Genomic DNA, 15,779 nt, shown 5'->3' with positions numbered 1-15,779 from the left:
ATCGTATATCAATGTGTCCAGGAAAGCCTATTTTAAGAGCATATCTGCTAGCACAAGTTTAGTAGTGCTGTAGTCTTGCGTTCAGAAGTTTTTTTGCATCCATAATTTTTCATCTTAAAATGCTCATGTGTCACTTACCACACTAACACATATCATGCTGTTATGCACAGAATGAAAAATTGCAATATCCCCAAATCATACAACCCATTCCTTTTCTTTATCCTGTGTTCAATAATTTGCCAAAAAAGCATCAGAAGAGTCTCCCTTTTAATATCAATTCATTACAATAATTAAAACAAGGCAATATGTATAATATTAGACAATATATGAAGACAACATACAACAGATAGACAACAATTACATCTGCCTTAGATAAGGCTATCTACGTTATGAAAATTATATCAAAAACATGGTTTAGATTAAATTAGGTTCGATAACAATCTAAACAGACTGGCTGGTGGAATTATTAGAATGTTACCAAAATGTACAGTTGTCTGGTCATCTCCTGGTCCATGACATAAGGCTTTTTATCCAGTATTCTTTGTACTGTAGCACAACATTGCAATAGGGTTGTTTGCAATACAGCATGAGAGAGAGCGCAGATAGAACCCATGTGTGTAGGCATACCTTGATTGGTGTAATAATTTCTTAATTTTAGAAGCTTTTCTATTCAGATACAGTGGTCAGTCAGCGATAGTGAGCTACAACAAATAAGCTGTGTGTAAGCTGTGTGGGACTCATAGTAGGGGTGCAGAATCAAGGGCCTGTACTCGAGCAGCAAAAAGCAAGACATGCTTCTCAACTGCTGTGTTGATTTCCTTTTGTGAGGCACGTGGATTCTTCTGCACAAAGTCTGCAATGCTCTGGATACATTCTTTCTGTGAGGACAGAAGTAAAGCAAGCAGGTCAGCAAGTGTCTACCCAGACACATAAACATGAACCACATGAACACTACAGTCAGGGCCGGCTCTACGGGTTGGTAAAGCCGGGCATGGACACCCCCCAGTTTTGTTTCCCCATAAACATAACAAATGGTATATGTACCCTACCCGGTTTTGCCAGGCCTGCCATAGACACAGACTGGGACAGAGGCTATATGCCTGGTGTACGCTCATGATCTGAGGAGGGGTGAGGGAGAGGGTATGCAATAATGTAATATTTAGTATTTAAAATTAAAAAATGCCTAGCCATGCAATGTCACAAGGTACTGCCTTTATTGCCTTGTTTAGGAAGCTCATTGGATCAAAGGGTTGGTTTTATTTTTTTACAGAGAGGGGGAAAAAGTTATTAACTTTTGCAGACAGCGACAGCTAATAATAGCCTAGCTAGTAGCTTCGTTAAGTTTTGGTAATGGCGCGCTGAATACTTATAGCTAGTTGGCTAAGCTTTTATCAGCATGGATATCCAAAAATGTCTGGGCACTACCAAGAGCAAAAAAACTGATGACCACCATTTCGAGAGTAGAGGTCGACCGATTAATCGGAATGGCCGATTAATTAGGGCCAATTTCAAGTTTTCGGAAATCGATTTGGCCAATTATTTTATTCATTTTTTACACCTTTATTAATCTTTATTTTACTAGGCAAATCAGTTCAGAAAACATTCTTATTTTCAATGACGGCCTAGGAACGGTGGGTTAACTGCCTTGTTCAGGGGCAGAACGACAGATTTTTACCTTGTCAGCTCATGGATTCAATCTTGTAACCTTACAGTTAACTAGTCCAAAGCTCTAACCACCTGATTACATTGCACTCCACGAGGAGCCTGCCTGTTACACGAATGCAGTAAGCCAAGGTAAGTTGCTAGCTAGCATTAAACTTATCTTATAAAAAACATCATACACTAGTTAACTACACATGGTTGATGATATTACTAGTTTATCTAGCGTGTCCTGCGTTGCATACAATCGATGCGGTGCGTATTCGTGAAAAAGGACTGTCGTTGCTCCAATGTGTACCTAACCATAAACATCAATGCCTTTCTTAAAATCAATACATAGAAGTATATATTTTTAAACCTGCATATTTAGCTAAAAGAAATCCAGGTTAGCAGGCAATATTAACCAGGTGAAATTGTGTCACTTCTCTTGTGTTCATTGCACGCAGAGTCAGTGTATATGCAACAGTTTGGGATGCCTAATGTGCCAGAATTTTACGTAATTATTACATAACATTGAAGGTTGTGCAATGTAAAAGGGATATTTAGACTTATGGATGCCACCCGTCAGATAAAATACGGAATGGTTCCGTATTTCACTGAAAGAATAAACGTCTTGTTTTCGAGATAAGTTTCCGGATTCGACCATATTAATGAACTAAGGCTCGTATTTCTGTGTGTTATTATGTTATAACTAAGTCTATGATTTGATAGAGCAGTCTGACTGAGCGGTGGTAGGCACCAGCAGGCTCGTAAGCATTCATTCAAACAGCACTTTCGTGCATTTTGCCAGCAGCTCTTCGCAATGCTTCAAGCCTATCAACTCCCGAGATTAGGCTGGTGTAACCGATGTGAAATTGCTAGCTAGTTAGCGGGGTGCGCGCTAATAGCGTTTCAAACGTCACTCGCTCTGAGACTTGGAGTGGTTGTTCCCCTTGCTCTGCATGGGTAACGCTGCTTCGAGGGTGGCTGTTGTTGATGTGTTTCTGGTTTGAGCCCAGGTAGGAGCGAGGAGAGGGATGGAAGCTATACTGTTACACTGGCAATACTAAAGTGCCTATAAGAACATCCAAATCGTCAAAGGTTCATGAAATACAAATGGTATAGAGAGAAATAGTCCTATAATTCCTATAATAACTACAACCTAAAACTTGTTACCTGGGAATATTGAAGACTCGTGTTAAAAGGAACCACCAGCTTTCATATGTTCTCATGTTCTGAGCAAGGAACTTAAATGTTAGCTTTCTTACATGGCACATATTGCACTTTTACTTTCTTCTCCAACACTTTTTGTTTTGCATTATTTAAACCAAATTGAACATGTTTCATTATTTATTTGAGGCTAAATTGATTGTATTGATGTATTATATAAAGTTAAAATCAGTGTTCATTCAGTATTGTTGTAATTGTCATTATTACAACAACAAAAAAGTGTTAAAAAAATAGACCAATTAATCGGTATCTGCTTTTTTTGGTCCTCCAATAATCGGTATCGGCATTGAAAAATCATAATCGGTCGACCTCTAGTCGAGAGTGATGCCAAGCTCACCGACCAGCCTGCAGGCCCCACCAACATCAGTGTTCTTCAAAGATATGGCGGGCCTTTGTCAGCAATGCCTACTGTGCTGTTGGCACTGAAACATGACTAAAATTTTTGGGGAATCTACAGCAATGTGTGAAAATTTGTTCTCCACCCTAAAGAACATAGTCAGTGAACACAGAGCATGTTACATCAATGAGAAGCCCAGTTTATCCAGCTAGGCTTTGAAAGGGACCTCATATTGCTCAAATCAACAGCAAACGTGGTTTCTAAAAACAGATAAAGCAACACCTCACGGCACAACGCCTCTACAGTGGGGAGAACAAGTATTTGATAACCTGCAAAATCGGCAGCGTTTCCTACTTACAAAGCATGAACTGTGAGAGACGGAATCTAAAACAAAAATCCAGAAAATCACATTGTATTATTTTTAAGTAATTAATTTGCATTTTATTGCATTTAGATTCCGTCTCTCACAGTTGAAGTGTAACTATGATAAAAATTACAGACATGCTTTGTAAGTTGGAAAACCTGCAAAATCGGCAGTGTATCAAATACTTGTTCTCCCCACTATACCTTATTTGACCTAGATAGTTTGTGTGTATGTATTGATATTTAGGCTACGTGTGCCTTTTAAAAAAGATATGTAGTTCTGTCCTTGAGCTGTTCTTGTCTATTAATGTTCTGAATTATGTCATGTTTCATGTGGACCCAAGAAAGAGTAGCTGCTGCTTTGGCAACAGCTAATGGGGATCCTAATATAATACAAAAAAATTACTGACAAGTATATTTTGCCAGGAAGGAGAATGAAAGGTTGAGAGGATGAGAGGTTAAACACAGCATCGAGGAGACTGCAACTCTTCTAAGCATCTTTTAGATTTATCTGTGATTCTTAATGTCATCGATTACTTTTACGGGTCTAATTGCTAAAGATAGATATACAGCTTTGAGTTATTTGAAGGGTATAAGGACAATGACCAATGTAGCCTAATTGGTTGTGCTATGAGGTGAGCCCTGGCGCAGTGCTCCTGTTGTCCTGGCTGTCCACTTCAACATCACATGCTTTCTTGTGTGCAAAATGACATGTGTTGTGTATATGGCTGCATTTCAGATAGGCCTACATTTTGTATGTCTCAGTGTGTGTGTGTGAAACTGTGAGAAACTCTCCCACACAGAAAATATTGTGCACCTGGAGAAGTGGCAGCTTGGTTATGCTTATTGCGTAGTGTCACAAATTCAACAGCAATGTAGCCTATAGTTGTAATTGAAGTTGATGCTATGAAGCCTGTAAGAATCTTTGATAGCCTAGTGGTGCTCATTCTGTCGAGCTGATCGGTGTGTGTTGGCAAATTATGTGTAGGCCTTAGACAGCTATGGCTCCATTTCAGATACACTAGTATGTCTAGTGGGGTGCATATATATCTTGTGTTATTATATACAACAAAGGTTGTTGATGTGTATGACCATGGACTTAAAATCCCCCCTTAGGCAGGTCATCCTCGAGTGGGGCCTGACTAGAATATGTTTGACAACTTCTGCCAAGATTGTTTAGTATGTAGACTGCTCCTATAGACTATAAGAATGGTCTTTCCATTCTGTTTAATCAATTCACCTTAAAAGCGTCCACTTCTCTTTGTCCTGTGAGACGGTTCATGAGCTCTCGTGCCACCTGAATGCCTGTGATGGCCGTTAAGATCTCCTTGTCTTTTTCGCTGTCTGAACGGAGCCAGCCCAAAAGCGCTAACTGGGAAAAGAGAGGGCAGGTTAGCAGCTGAGTACATGTTACAGCAACCACATCTTTAATCTTACAGCACAATTCTTAATGCATTTTTCAGCCAAACGAAAGCCCTGCCCTCCCACTTAGTTTACTATAGCTGAGCTATGGGCCTGGAGAAATAACCACTCTCAAATTCAAAGACGGACCTATAGACGCAAGAACTGACATTGTTTATAACCATCTGAGTAAAACAACCTTGTATTTTGGGATATAATGGAATAAGACAAATACTATATGAAGTACCCTGCCCGGTTTTGCCAATGAATGTAGCGCTAGGGATATCATTAATTTAAATAGCCATTGAACAGATCAAACAGGCTCTAACCAATAATGTATATGCCTATGACCAGAGCCATGTATTAAGATACATCTAAATATAGCTATGGCTCTGACTAACCAATCTATCTGCATGACATCATATCTATTATAATTTGTAAACTAAATACGTCCAGGCTTTATCAATCGAAAATACTGACCTGCTGGAACAACTGCGAATTGGACATTTCACCTGGCCTCGATGATCCGGACATGTTCAAATATTTTACGTAAAACAAATATACAAGCTACTATAACAATAATTCGGTAGATATGTAATTATCCGATTAAAATGAACAAAAATGTAGTCTCAATCTCAAAAGACTCACAGGCCAAGAACGAACCCCGTGTATCCACTTCCTGTTTACATTTAACTACGCTACTTCGTGTGCTAAGATCTGCTACGCAAGTTACCACCACCTTGTGGCTATAATGAGAATCTTACATAGTAATATATAATAATAATATAATTAAGCAATAAGACCGAGAAGCCCCTGGCTGCAGTGTGCAGTTCCGGGCCGGGATCAATGTGGGCGGAGTCAAACGCGTTTAACCCGAACCCCTCCTTTCGGGTAATCTAAATAGTTTGGTTCACGTCGAAGGTATCAACGTCAACGAAAGCGAGTCTTAATCGAATTTAATCTAGTTACATGGATAAACACATTGGACATTAGGTGTTAGTAAATTTAGTTTTGCCTTTGTTATTGTTTGTTTACTGTAAAACGAAGTTGCTCATTGCCGCTCTTATTCTTTTCTAGAATTACAATGCGTTATAGCTGTTTCATTAACCACTACCTCTATAGTTTTTCAGTATAAATCCTACTATTTTAAAGTCATAGGTTTGAAAGTTGTATGTCAAAGTGTGTCTGTTCATATTTGAACACATTTAACAGATACTGAGACCGCAAGCTAGGGAGATTTTCTTTCTAGATCCCCTCCATGGCGCTGGCTGGAGAGAAAAGTCCCACCCAAACATTCAGGTTTTTCGGGCACCCGGTTTCATCCCATCTGGATAGTGGTAGTTCAGTTTAAAAATCTATGGCTCTGTTTAATTTGAAGTGAAATGTAATATGTCAAATATGTTTGTACTTACATACATGTATGATACATAATTTCCCATTCGGTGCATTAAACAGATGGAAACAAAACCATAGACAACATTATCAGTGGGGCAGTTCTCTTTGAACTCATTATGACCCCTTAAAAAAATTGAGTTCGAGCCTTTGGGAAAATTCAGTTTCAACTGTGTTCAAAACTGTTATGCATACTGGAGTATAAAAAGCTGTTGAATTGTACTTTTTCTTAACTTTCACATACACTGTGTTCACAGAAACATTGCTCGAATCTTGTCCCCTGGACCTTGGAGGACTTTTGGTGTGGGTGATGTTCAGGTTAGATATTTCTTGAAATGATTCCACTGATTGTCATTTGATTGTCATTTCTTTATTGAAAATTGTACCTTGTTCACACCACAGGGCCTACCAACGCAAAGTTTCTCAAACAAATGTGGGGTGTTTGTTTTGATGGTAAGATGCTGGTTATTCAGTATTTTATATTAGTCCTATTTTCTGTTATAACATATGAACAATGATTATTTCTGTGCCTGCAGCACACTATTGTGGTGCCTAGTTCTACTGCAGAACTTTCCATGTTTTAATTTTAATTTTATTTAACTAGGCAAGTCAGTTAAGAACAAATTCTTATTTTCAATGATGGCCTAGGAACAGTGGGTTAACTGCCTGTTCAGGGGCAGAACGAGATCATTTGTACCTTGTCAGCTCGGGGATTTGAACTTGCAACCTTCCGGTTACTAGTCCAACACTCTAACCACTAGGCTACCCTGCCGCCCCAAAGTCTTGAACATTATACAAACTTTTCATTTGCTTCCTTAAAATCATTTGTTTCACTGTAGCCAGACTGACCTTTTATGTATGTAATGTACGTCATATACTCACTAAGGTCTGAAGAAGTGAGGTTGAAAGATCGAAAAAGGAGGCGAAAACAAAACACAGGTATCAGGAGGTATCATATGATGAGTGGTATAGTCTTAAACCAATGTTTAAAGACTTAACCCCCCCTCCAATATATTTCAGGATGATGTATATGACTCTCCCCCAAGAAGTCACAGCATGTCACATCAGCCTTCAGCTCTGCAGGATCAGGTACTGTATAGACTATTAGCTAAAGTAAGGTGCATTCATCCCTAGAGGTTCCCTTACATTACTTAATGACAACAATCTGTTTTCTTTCTAGACAATACTGAAAACAAAATGCACGGCGAACTGGGAGCTGTGAACTGTGTATGTAGTCTACTGTGTGTAATGCTGAAGGCTTGATGCATGGCAAGATATAATAGACTTGGTGAGTAGTTATAGATATCACTGAAAACCTCTTTAGTAATAGTGGCTTTTGTTTGCATGGTAGTATTGTAAAAACTTTACTTGATCACCCAATGAGGCACAACTCTTAATATTTATTCTTCCTTTTTCTTCAAGGAAGCAGCAAGGTGGTGCGAACGCCAAACATTTAAAGGCACCATTTCCCTCCCTAGTGTAATTGGGATGGAGGGGGAAGACCGTATTACAACCCTTAAAGAACTACGGTTGTATGATGGCCTGGATGAGGAGGAAAATATTCTCCTCAAGAAACCATTCATGTTCTCATTCCAGTCACAGAGAGATTATTAGATGTTCTATGTGGAGGCAGTTGACAACAAGAAAATGCCTGCCTTTGCCTCTTTTGAGGAGCAGGAGTGAAGCAATTTTTGAGGAGTGGTCAAACTTTGTTTTTGTCTGCTGTGTTAATTGTTTCATTTGTTAATTGTGTTATGTTGTTTAGTAAAGATGACTTAGAAGTCACCCGAGTCTCTGATCTCTTTACTGGAGCTGGTATAACTTAATGTACAAAGCACATTCAGCTTGTCTATATGGTATAGTGTGTCTCCATTCTGATGAGGAAAGTAAATAGCATTATAAATCAGGATAGCTAGTAACTGTATATTTATTCTCAATTAAATAATATAATTACAAAGTTATAACATTTATCAACACAATTTTAACAGTACATGGCATACTTAACAAGTCTATTGTTCACCGCATCAATATCAGTAGCTTGTCTCAAATATAGCATGAAGCAAAAAGTGTTTCAACATATGTGCTGGTACCACTTTATATAATATTTCTTACGATCTTCAAAAAGGAAATATGTTTGTATTCAACGTGTTCTTTGCACAAACGTGTGTGTTTGTATTCAGTGTGTGCCTGTCAAACCTGTGGAGGACACTAAAAAAATGCAGTGGGCGGGGTCAAATGTTTGACTCCGCCCACATTGAGCCTCACCCCAAACTGCACAATGCAGTCAGGGGTACATGGCCAACATACATAATCAGTACATACACACAATATATAGGTCTAATAGTACAGTGCAAATTACAATACATTATACAGTATATCAAATGTCTGTGTCTCTTCACAGTCCCCTTTGTGCAGTAAGGTATTCTTTTATCTGTTTTTTGAAATTGGTTTTATTGCTGGTTTGAGTTACCTGGGGTGGCAGAGATCCATGTAGTCATGGCTCTATTTGAAATCTATTTTGGACAGATTTTGGCGAGAAATAACCCTCTTGCTTCACCTATTCCTCTCTGATAGGGCGTAGGGTCAAGGGGTCAATTTGGGATTGGACCATTAGATTTGTCTACTGTCTGTTGCTGACTGGCAGTGTCTAAATTACTCAGGCATTTCTAATTGGCTGTATATTTCATGAGCATTAAATCAAATCAAAGTTTATTGGTCGCATACACAGTTTATTAGATGTTATAGCTGGTGCAGAAAAATGTTTATGTTACGACCTAACAATGCAGTAAGAGTACACCATTTCGATTTTTAAAAGTATTATAAAAATCTAAGATTCCATAACTTGACCTCCTGTGACACGTAAGCATATAATAGTATTAACTAGACCTTTTACATAATAGTCAAATTCACTTCCCATACAGATGATAAAAGTCTTTAATCCAAAACACTCAACAGGTAAATGTAGCTAGATGAAAGTAAGTATTTTACAACAATGACCAGAGCAACTGGTCTGCTCAACCCAACAAACTCACTGGCCAGAGATTGACTTAAACATTTATCATCATCATCATCATCATCATCAGTGGTATCCAGCTCTATGAAAGAGTACAGTGCATTGGTACTGTCATACAGATCAGAACAATAGCCATTGCTTAGGACAATGACTGCACTTACTCAGCTGCAGACTGAAAGTAGTAATCTGACTAGTGAATGATGAATGTAACACAATGGATAACGGTGTATTATCCACATAACTAGAGGTAGCTACAACAGAGGGTGTGGAGACGGAAATAGTGTTGGTTATCGCTCTGCCTTAGGTTTGGAGAAAGTTCCTAGTTGCTTTGTGTTCACATCTTTCAGCTGGTCTAGCTGTCTCTGTCCGCGCCGGTAAAGGTATTCTATGTGCATGACATCAGTCTTCTTGATGCTGGAGTTCTCTCGGAACTCATCCCGGATCCTGGGTAGAAAGCCTGGCTTGTCCTGGCCAGCACGCAGGAACTGGCGGTACAGAGACAACACCTGTTTTTGCAGCTTACTGTGGCGTGCCATGGTGTGGAACACAGGGCAACAGCAACACAGTTGACAAGGGAGGGCGACTAACCGAAAGATTAAGCAGTCTCACCGTTGACTAAGTCACAAATGCATCAGAGTGTAGATGAAGTGTCTCCTAAACCTATGGGGGAAAGACATAATTGCTGGTGAAACAAGGATCTTATCTGGCCATGTATATGGCCATAAATATTCTCTTATGGTTATAGCTAGGTGTATTGCTGAAGATACAACTATAACTACTGTCCAAAATAATGTATTAGCGTCATGACAATGCCTCTTCCCCCTCAGGAGGCTGAAAAGATTTGGCATGGGCCCTCAGAAAGTTCTACATCTGCACCATTGAGAGCATCTTGACTGTCTGCATCACTGCTTGGTATGGCAACTGCTTGGCATCCGACTGCAAGGCGCTACACACGGTAGTGAGTATGACCCAGTACATCACTGGGGCCAAGTTCCCTGCCATCCAGGACCTCTATACCATGCAGTGTCAGAGGAAGGCCCTAAAATGATCAAAGACTCCAGCCACCCAAGTCATAGACTGTTCTCTCTGCTACCGCACGGCAAGCGGTACCGATACACCAAGTCTGTAATCAACAGGACCCTGAATGGGGCGGCAGGTAGCCTCGTGGTTAGAGCGCTGGGCCAGTAACCGAAAGTTTGCTAGATCGAATCCTCGAGCTGACAAGGCAAAAATCTGTTGTTCTGCCCCTGAACAAGGCAGTTGACCCACTGTTCCTAGTCACTGTAAATAAGAATTGGTTCTTAACTGACTTGCCTAGTTAAATAAATAAAAAACAGCTTTTACTCCCAAGCCATAAGACTGCTAAATAGTTAACCAAATAGCTACCTGGACTACCTGCATTTAAAGTTTGTGCAAAAAGGCTGACTCATCACATACGCTGCTGCTACTGTTTATTATCTTTCACTTTATTCCTAGCTAAACAGTGCATTCAGAAATGATTCATACCCCTTGACTTTTTCCACATTTTGTTATGTTACAGCCTTATTCTAAAATGTATTTAAAAAATGTTTTTTCATCAATCTACAATACCTCATAATGACAAAGCAAAAACAGGTTTTTAGAAATGTTTTAAAATGAAAAATTACACTTACATAGTTTTACATTTCACCTTTATTTAACCAGGTAGGCCAGTTAAGAACAAGTTCTCATTTACAACTGTGACCTGGCCAAGATAAAGCAAAGCAGTGCGACAAAAACAACAGAGTTACACATGGGATAAACAAACGTAGTCAATAACACTGGAGTGATAGATGTGCAGATGAGGATATGCAAGTAGAAATACTGGTGTGCAAAAGAGCAGAAAAAACAAAAGACAAATATGGGGATGAGGTAGGTATAAGGTTGGATCGGCTATTTACAGATGGGCTGTGTATAGCTATACCGATCGGTAAGCTGCTCTGACAGCCGATGCTTGAAGTTAGTGAGGGAGATACAGTGGGGCAAAAAAAGTATTTAGTCAGCCACCAATTGTGCAAGTTCTCCCACTTAAAAAGATGAGAGGCCTGTAATTTTCATCATAGGTACACTTCAACTATGAGAGACAAAATGAGAAAAAAAATCCTGAAAATCACATTGTAGGATTTTTTATGAATTTATTTGCAAATTATGGTGGAAAATAAGTATTTGGTCACCTACAAACAAGCAAGATTTCTGGCTCTCATAGACCTGTAACTTCTTCTTTAAGAGGCTTCTCTGTCCTCCACGCGTTACCTGTATTAATGGCACCTGTTTGAACTTGTTATCAGTATAAAAGACACCTGTCCACAACCTCAGTCACACTCCAAACTCCACTATGGCCAAGACCAAAGAGCTGTCAAAGGACGCCAGAAACAAAATTGTAGACCTGCACCAGGCTGGGAAGACAATCTGCAATAGGTAAGCAGCTTGGTTTGAAGAAATCAACTGTGGGAGCAATTATTAGGAAATGGAAGACATACAAGACCACTGACAATCTCCCACGATCTGGGGCTTCACGCAAGATCTCACCCCGTGGGGTCAAAATGATCACAAGAACGGTGAGCAAAAATCCCAGAACCACACGGGGGGACCTAGTGAATGACCTGCAGAGAGCTGGGACCAAAGTAACAAAGCCTACCATCAGTAACACACTACGCCGCCAGGGACTCAAATCCTACAGTGCCAGACGTGTCCCCCTGCTTAAGCCAGTACATGTCCAGGCCCGTCTGAAGTTTGCTAGAGAGCATTTGGATGATCCAGAAGAAGATTGGGAGAATGGTTTCATCTGACCATATGACAAAATAGAACTTTTTGGTAAAAACTCAACTCGTCGTGTTTGGAGGACAAAGAATGCTGAGTTGCATCCAAAGAACACCATACCTACTGTGAAGCATGGGGGTGGAAACATCATGCTTTGGGGCTGTTTTTCTGCAAAGGGACCAGGACGACTGATCCGTGTAAAGGAAAGAATGAATGGGGCCATGTATCGTGAGATTTTGAGTGAAAACCTCCTTCCATCAGCAAGGGCATTGAAGATGAAACGTGGCTGGGTCTTTCAGCATGACAATGATCCCAAACACACAGCCCTGGCAACGAAGGAGTGGCTTCGTAAGAAGCATTTCAAGGTCCTGGAGTGGCCTAGCCAGTCTCCAGATCTCAACCCCATAGAAAATCTTTGGAGGGAGTTGAAAGTCCGTGTTGCCCAGCAACAGCCCAAAAACATCACTGATCTAGAGGAGATCTTCATGGAGGAATGGGCCAAAATACCAGCAACAGTGTGTGAAAACCTTGAAGACTTACAGAAACCGTTTGACCTCTGTCATTGCCAACAAAGGGTATATAACAAAGTATTGAGAAACTTTTGTTATTGACCAAATACTTATTTTCCACCATCATTTGCAAATAAATTCATAAAAAATCCTACAATGTGATTTTCTGGATTTTTATTCTCATTTTGTCTGTCATAGTTGAGGTGTACCTATGATGAAAATTACAGGCCTCATCTTTTTAAGTGGGAGAAGTGGTGGCTGACTAAATACTTTTGCCCCACTGTAAGTCTCCAACTTCAGTGACTTTTGCAATTCGTTCCAGTCATTGGCAGCAGAGAACTGGAAGGAAAAGCGGCCAAAGGAGGTGTTGGCTTTGGGGATGACCAGTGAAATATACCTGCTGGAGCGCTTGCTACGGGTGGGTGTTGCTATGGTGACAAGTAAACTGAGATTAGGCGGAGCTTTAACTAGCAAAAAAAAATTGTATTCAGACCCTTTACTCAATACTATGTTGAAGCACCTTTGGCAGTGATTACAGCCTCAAGTCTTCTTGTGTATGATACTACACGCTTGGCACACCTTTGGGGAGTTTCTCTCATTCTTCTCTGCAGATCCTCTCAAGTTCAGTCAGGTTAGGATGGGAAGCATTGCTGCACAGCTATTTTCAGGTCTCTCCAGAGATGTTCGATCAGGTTCAAGTTCGGGCTCTGGCTGGGCCACTCAAGGACATTCAGAGACTTGTCCCGAAGCCACTCCTGCGTTGTCTTGGCTGTGTGCTTAGGGTCATTGTCCTGTTGGAAGGTGAACCTTTGCCCCAGTCCGACGTCCTGAGCAGGTTTTCATCGAGGATCTCTTTGCTCCATTCATCTTTCCCTCGATCCTGACTAGTCTCCCAGTCCCTGCCGCTGAAAAACATCTCCACAACATCGTGCTGGCACCACCATGCTTCATCGCAGGGATGGTGCCAGGTCTTCTCCAGATGTGACACTTGGCATTCTGACATGCACTGTCAACTGTGGGACCTTATATAGACAGGTGTGTGCCTTTCCAAATCATGTCCAATCAATTGAATTTATCACAGGTGGACTCCAATGAAGTTGTAGAAACATCTCAAGGATGATCAATGGAAATAGGATGCACCTGAGCTCAATTTTTGAATTTGAAGTCTCATAGCAAAGGGTCTGAATACTTATGATAATAAGGTTAATGTTTTTTATACATTTGCAAAAAATTCTAAAAACCTGTTTTTGATTTGTCTTTATGGGGTATTGTATGTAGATTGATGAGGGAAATTAATTTAACACATTTTTGAATAAAGCTGTAATGTAACAAAAGGCGGAAAAGGGAAGGGGTTGAATACTTTCTGAATGAACTGTATGTACATATCAACCTCAATTACCTCGTACCCTTTGTACAGGGTCGGTTCCAGGCATAAGCGACATATGCAGTCGCTTAGGGCCCCCAGACTAGAGTAAGAATAGTAGAATACACCAGGTGCAATTTTGAAATTTGGTTGTGCATCAGCAGTTTTGCTCTTGTTATATCAGTCACTGACAGTCACTCAATTAGCCATGTCAGCTACCAACTTTTAGATGGTTAGTTAGTCTAGCCAGTTATCTAAACTTGTAGTATTCATGGCCGAATACCGACCGACACGCAGGGCAAGTGCCCAGGGGCCCTGACCTCCAGGGGGCCCCCATTCCTTTTGTAAGTCATTCTCACTAAGATATCATATTAACATAAGTCATCACAAAATGTGTAGAATTGCAGGAAATCAGCTTCAAAACTGCAAAAATGTCTCTCCACCCGATGGCAAAATGAGTAGCATTGCAGGAAAACATACATTTCTCTCCACCGTCAAGAAGGGGGCCACTATAATGTTTTATCATCAGGTGGAGGGCCCTCCAACCTCATTTTGCTTAGGGTCCCCAAAATTATTGAACCTGGCTGCACTTGTATATAGCCAAGTTATCTTTCATCATCATGTATCTATTGTTACTTTTATTATAATGTGTTTCACTTTTCTATTACTTCTCCACGACCCATGGCAAAATGTGTAGAATTACAGAAAATTAACTATAAAACACAATTCTCTCCACCGTCAAGAAAGGGGGCCACTATGTTTTACCGTGAGGTGGAGGGCAACGCTTGTATATAGCCAAGTTATCTATTATTAAATATCTCTATGCATTGTTGTGAAGGGCCCATAACTAAACATTTCATTGTTAGTCCACACCTGTTGCTTATGAAGTATGTGAGGAATAAAATGTGATTTGATGACAGCCCATGAACCTTATTATCCCTGACAATTAATAAAGTATGGACAGTACAGCAACAGTATATCAGTGAGTCACATCAATAAAATCGGAGAACTTCTAGCTTGCGCGCTTTCTGACTGACCTATACGAACAACAAAGAGGAAAACTTTACAACACATTTTACATATAGACTGATACCCGAAACACCACAATATGGGTTAAAGTCAATTAGCTAGTTGGCTAGCATAGCTTTGCAGGGGTAAGTTAGCTAGAACTGCTAGCTAGCCAGCTAACTTACCTTGATAGTCAGTGTCAACTTCGAAAAAAGCTTCGCTTGTCTTTAACAAAGAAGTGCGTCTCATATCAACTCTCAACCTTTCATGAATAACCTATTTAGCTACAACTTAAACAGCACGAGGAGAATATTGCTAACACACACTACCACAGATGAGCATAATGAGCCAAACTTTTTACCAGATGTGTAAATCTGAAGCATCCGGTTGGCGTTACCACTCACCACCAAATATGGTGATCAAAGCAAGCCCAGTGGCTGGCAGTGGGAGAATATGGAGCGAGATGTATTTATGCCGACATACTGCACATTTTATCATCGATTAAATATTTGATCTCAAAACAGTTTTCTGTTCCCAAAACTATAATCTATTAAGAACAGAGTGGACTACGTTTTGTAGACTTTACACTTTGCAAAAGCTTCTGAAAAGGTGCGTTGTTTAGGAGTGCAAGGGCAAATTGAGTTATTGCACATGCGCACTTCACAGAAGAAGCGTTCCCTAACGGATATATGCTAATTTATGCTAGAACCCGCCAATAGGATCTCGCTAGCTCTTGCTTGACACGGC

General features: G+C 40.2%; 1 protein-coding gene and 1 long non-coding RNA gene across 7 annotated transcripts; one reads left to right on the top strand and one right to left on the bottom strand.

Moving 5' to 3' along the window:
• Window positions 1–248: 248 nt before the first annotated feature.
• Window positions 249–15,435, bottom strand: LOC109892617 (succinate dehydrogenase assembly factor 1, mitochondrial-like). Of its 4 annotated transcripts, none has more exons than XR_002255654.2 (3): window positions 15,218–15,435; window positions 4,809–4,940; window positions 249–878 (listed from the first exon to the last, which is right to left on the bottom strand). XR_002255654.2 is itself a non-coding variant. In XM_020485287.2 (3 exons), the coding sequence occupies exons 1-3, from the start codon at window positions 5,501–5,503 to the stop codon at window positions 738–740; spliced, it is 327 nt and encodes a 108-aa protein (XP_020340876.1). In that variant the 5' UTR covers window positions 5,504–5,814; the 3' UTR covers window positions 249–737. The 4 variants fall into 4 exon arrangements, 2 of the variants coding, with proteins under 2 accessions (XP_020340876.1, XP_020340877.1); XR_004210247.1 differs by lacking the exon at window positions 15,218–15,435 and adding an exon at window positions 5,618–5,726; XM_020485287.2 differs by lacking the exon at window positions 15,218–15,435 and adding an exon at window positions 5,450–5,814.
• LOC109892618 (uncharacterized) lies at window positions 5,857–8,146 on the top strand. Of its 3 annotated transcripts, none has more exons than XR_004210248.1 (6): window positions 5,857–5,962; window positions 6,619–6,679; window positions 6,764–6,814; window positions 7,382–7,450; window positions 7,542–7,649; window positions 7,784–8,146. It is a non-coding gene; the product is annotated as an uncharacterized LOC109892618 (long non-coding RNA). The 3 variants fall into 3 exon arrangements; XR_002255656.2 differs by having other exon boundaries at window positions 5,865–6,306; XR_002255655.2 differs by having other exon boundaries at window positions 5,869–6,679.
• Window positions 15,436–15,779: the final 344 nt, after the last annotated feature.

Source organism: Oncorhynchus kisutch, linkage group LG6 (genome assembly GCF_002021735.2).
Source record: "Oncorhynchus kisutch isolate 150728-3 linkage group LG6, Okis_V2, whole genome shotgun sequence".
Taxonomy (NCBI): domain Eukaryota; kingdom Metazoa; phylum Chordata; class Actinopteri; order Salmoniformes; family Salmonidae; genus Oncorhynchus; species Oncorhynchus kisutch.
This window is presented reverse-complemented; position numbering and strand designations above follow the sequence as displayed.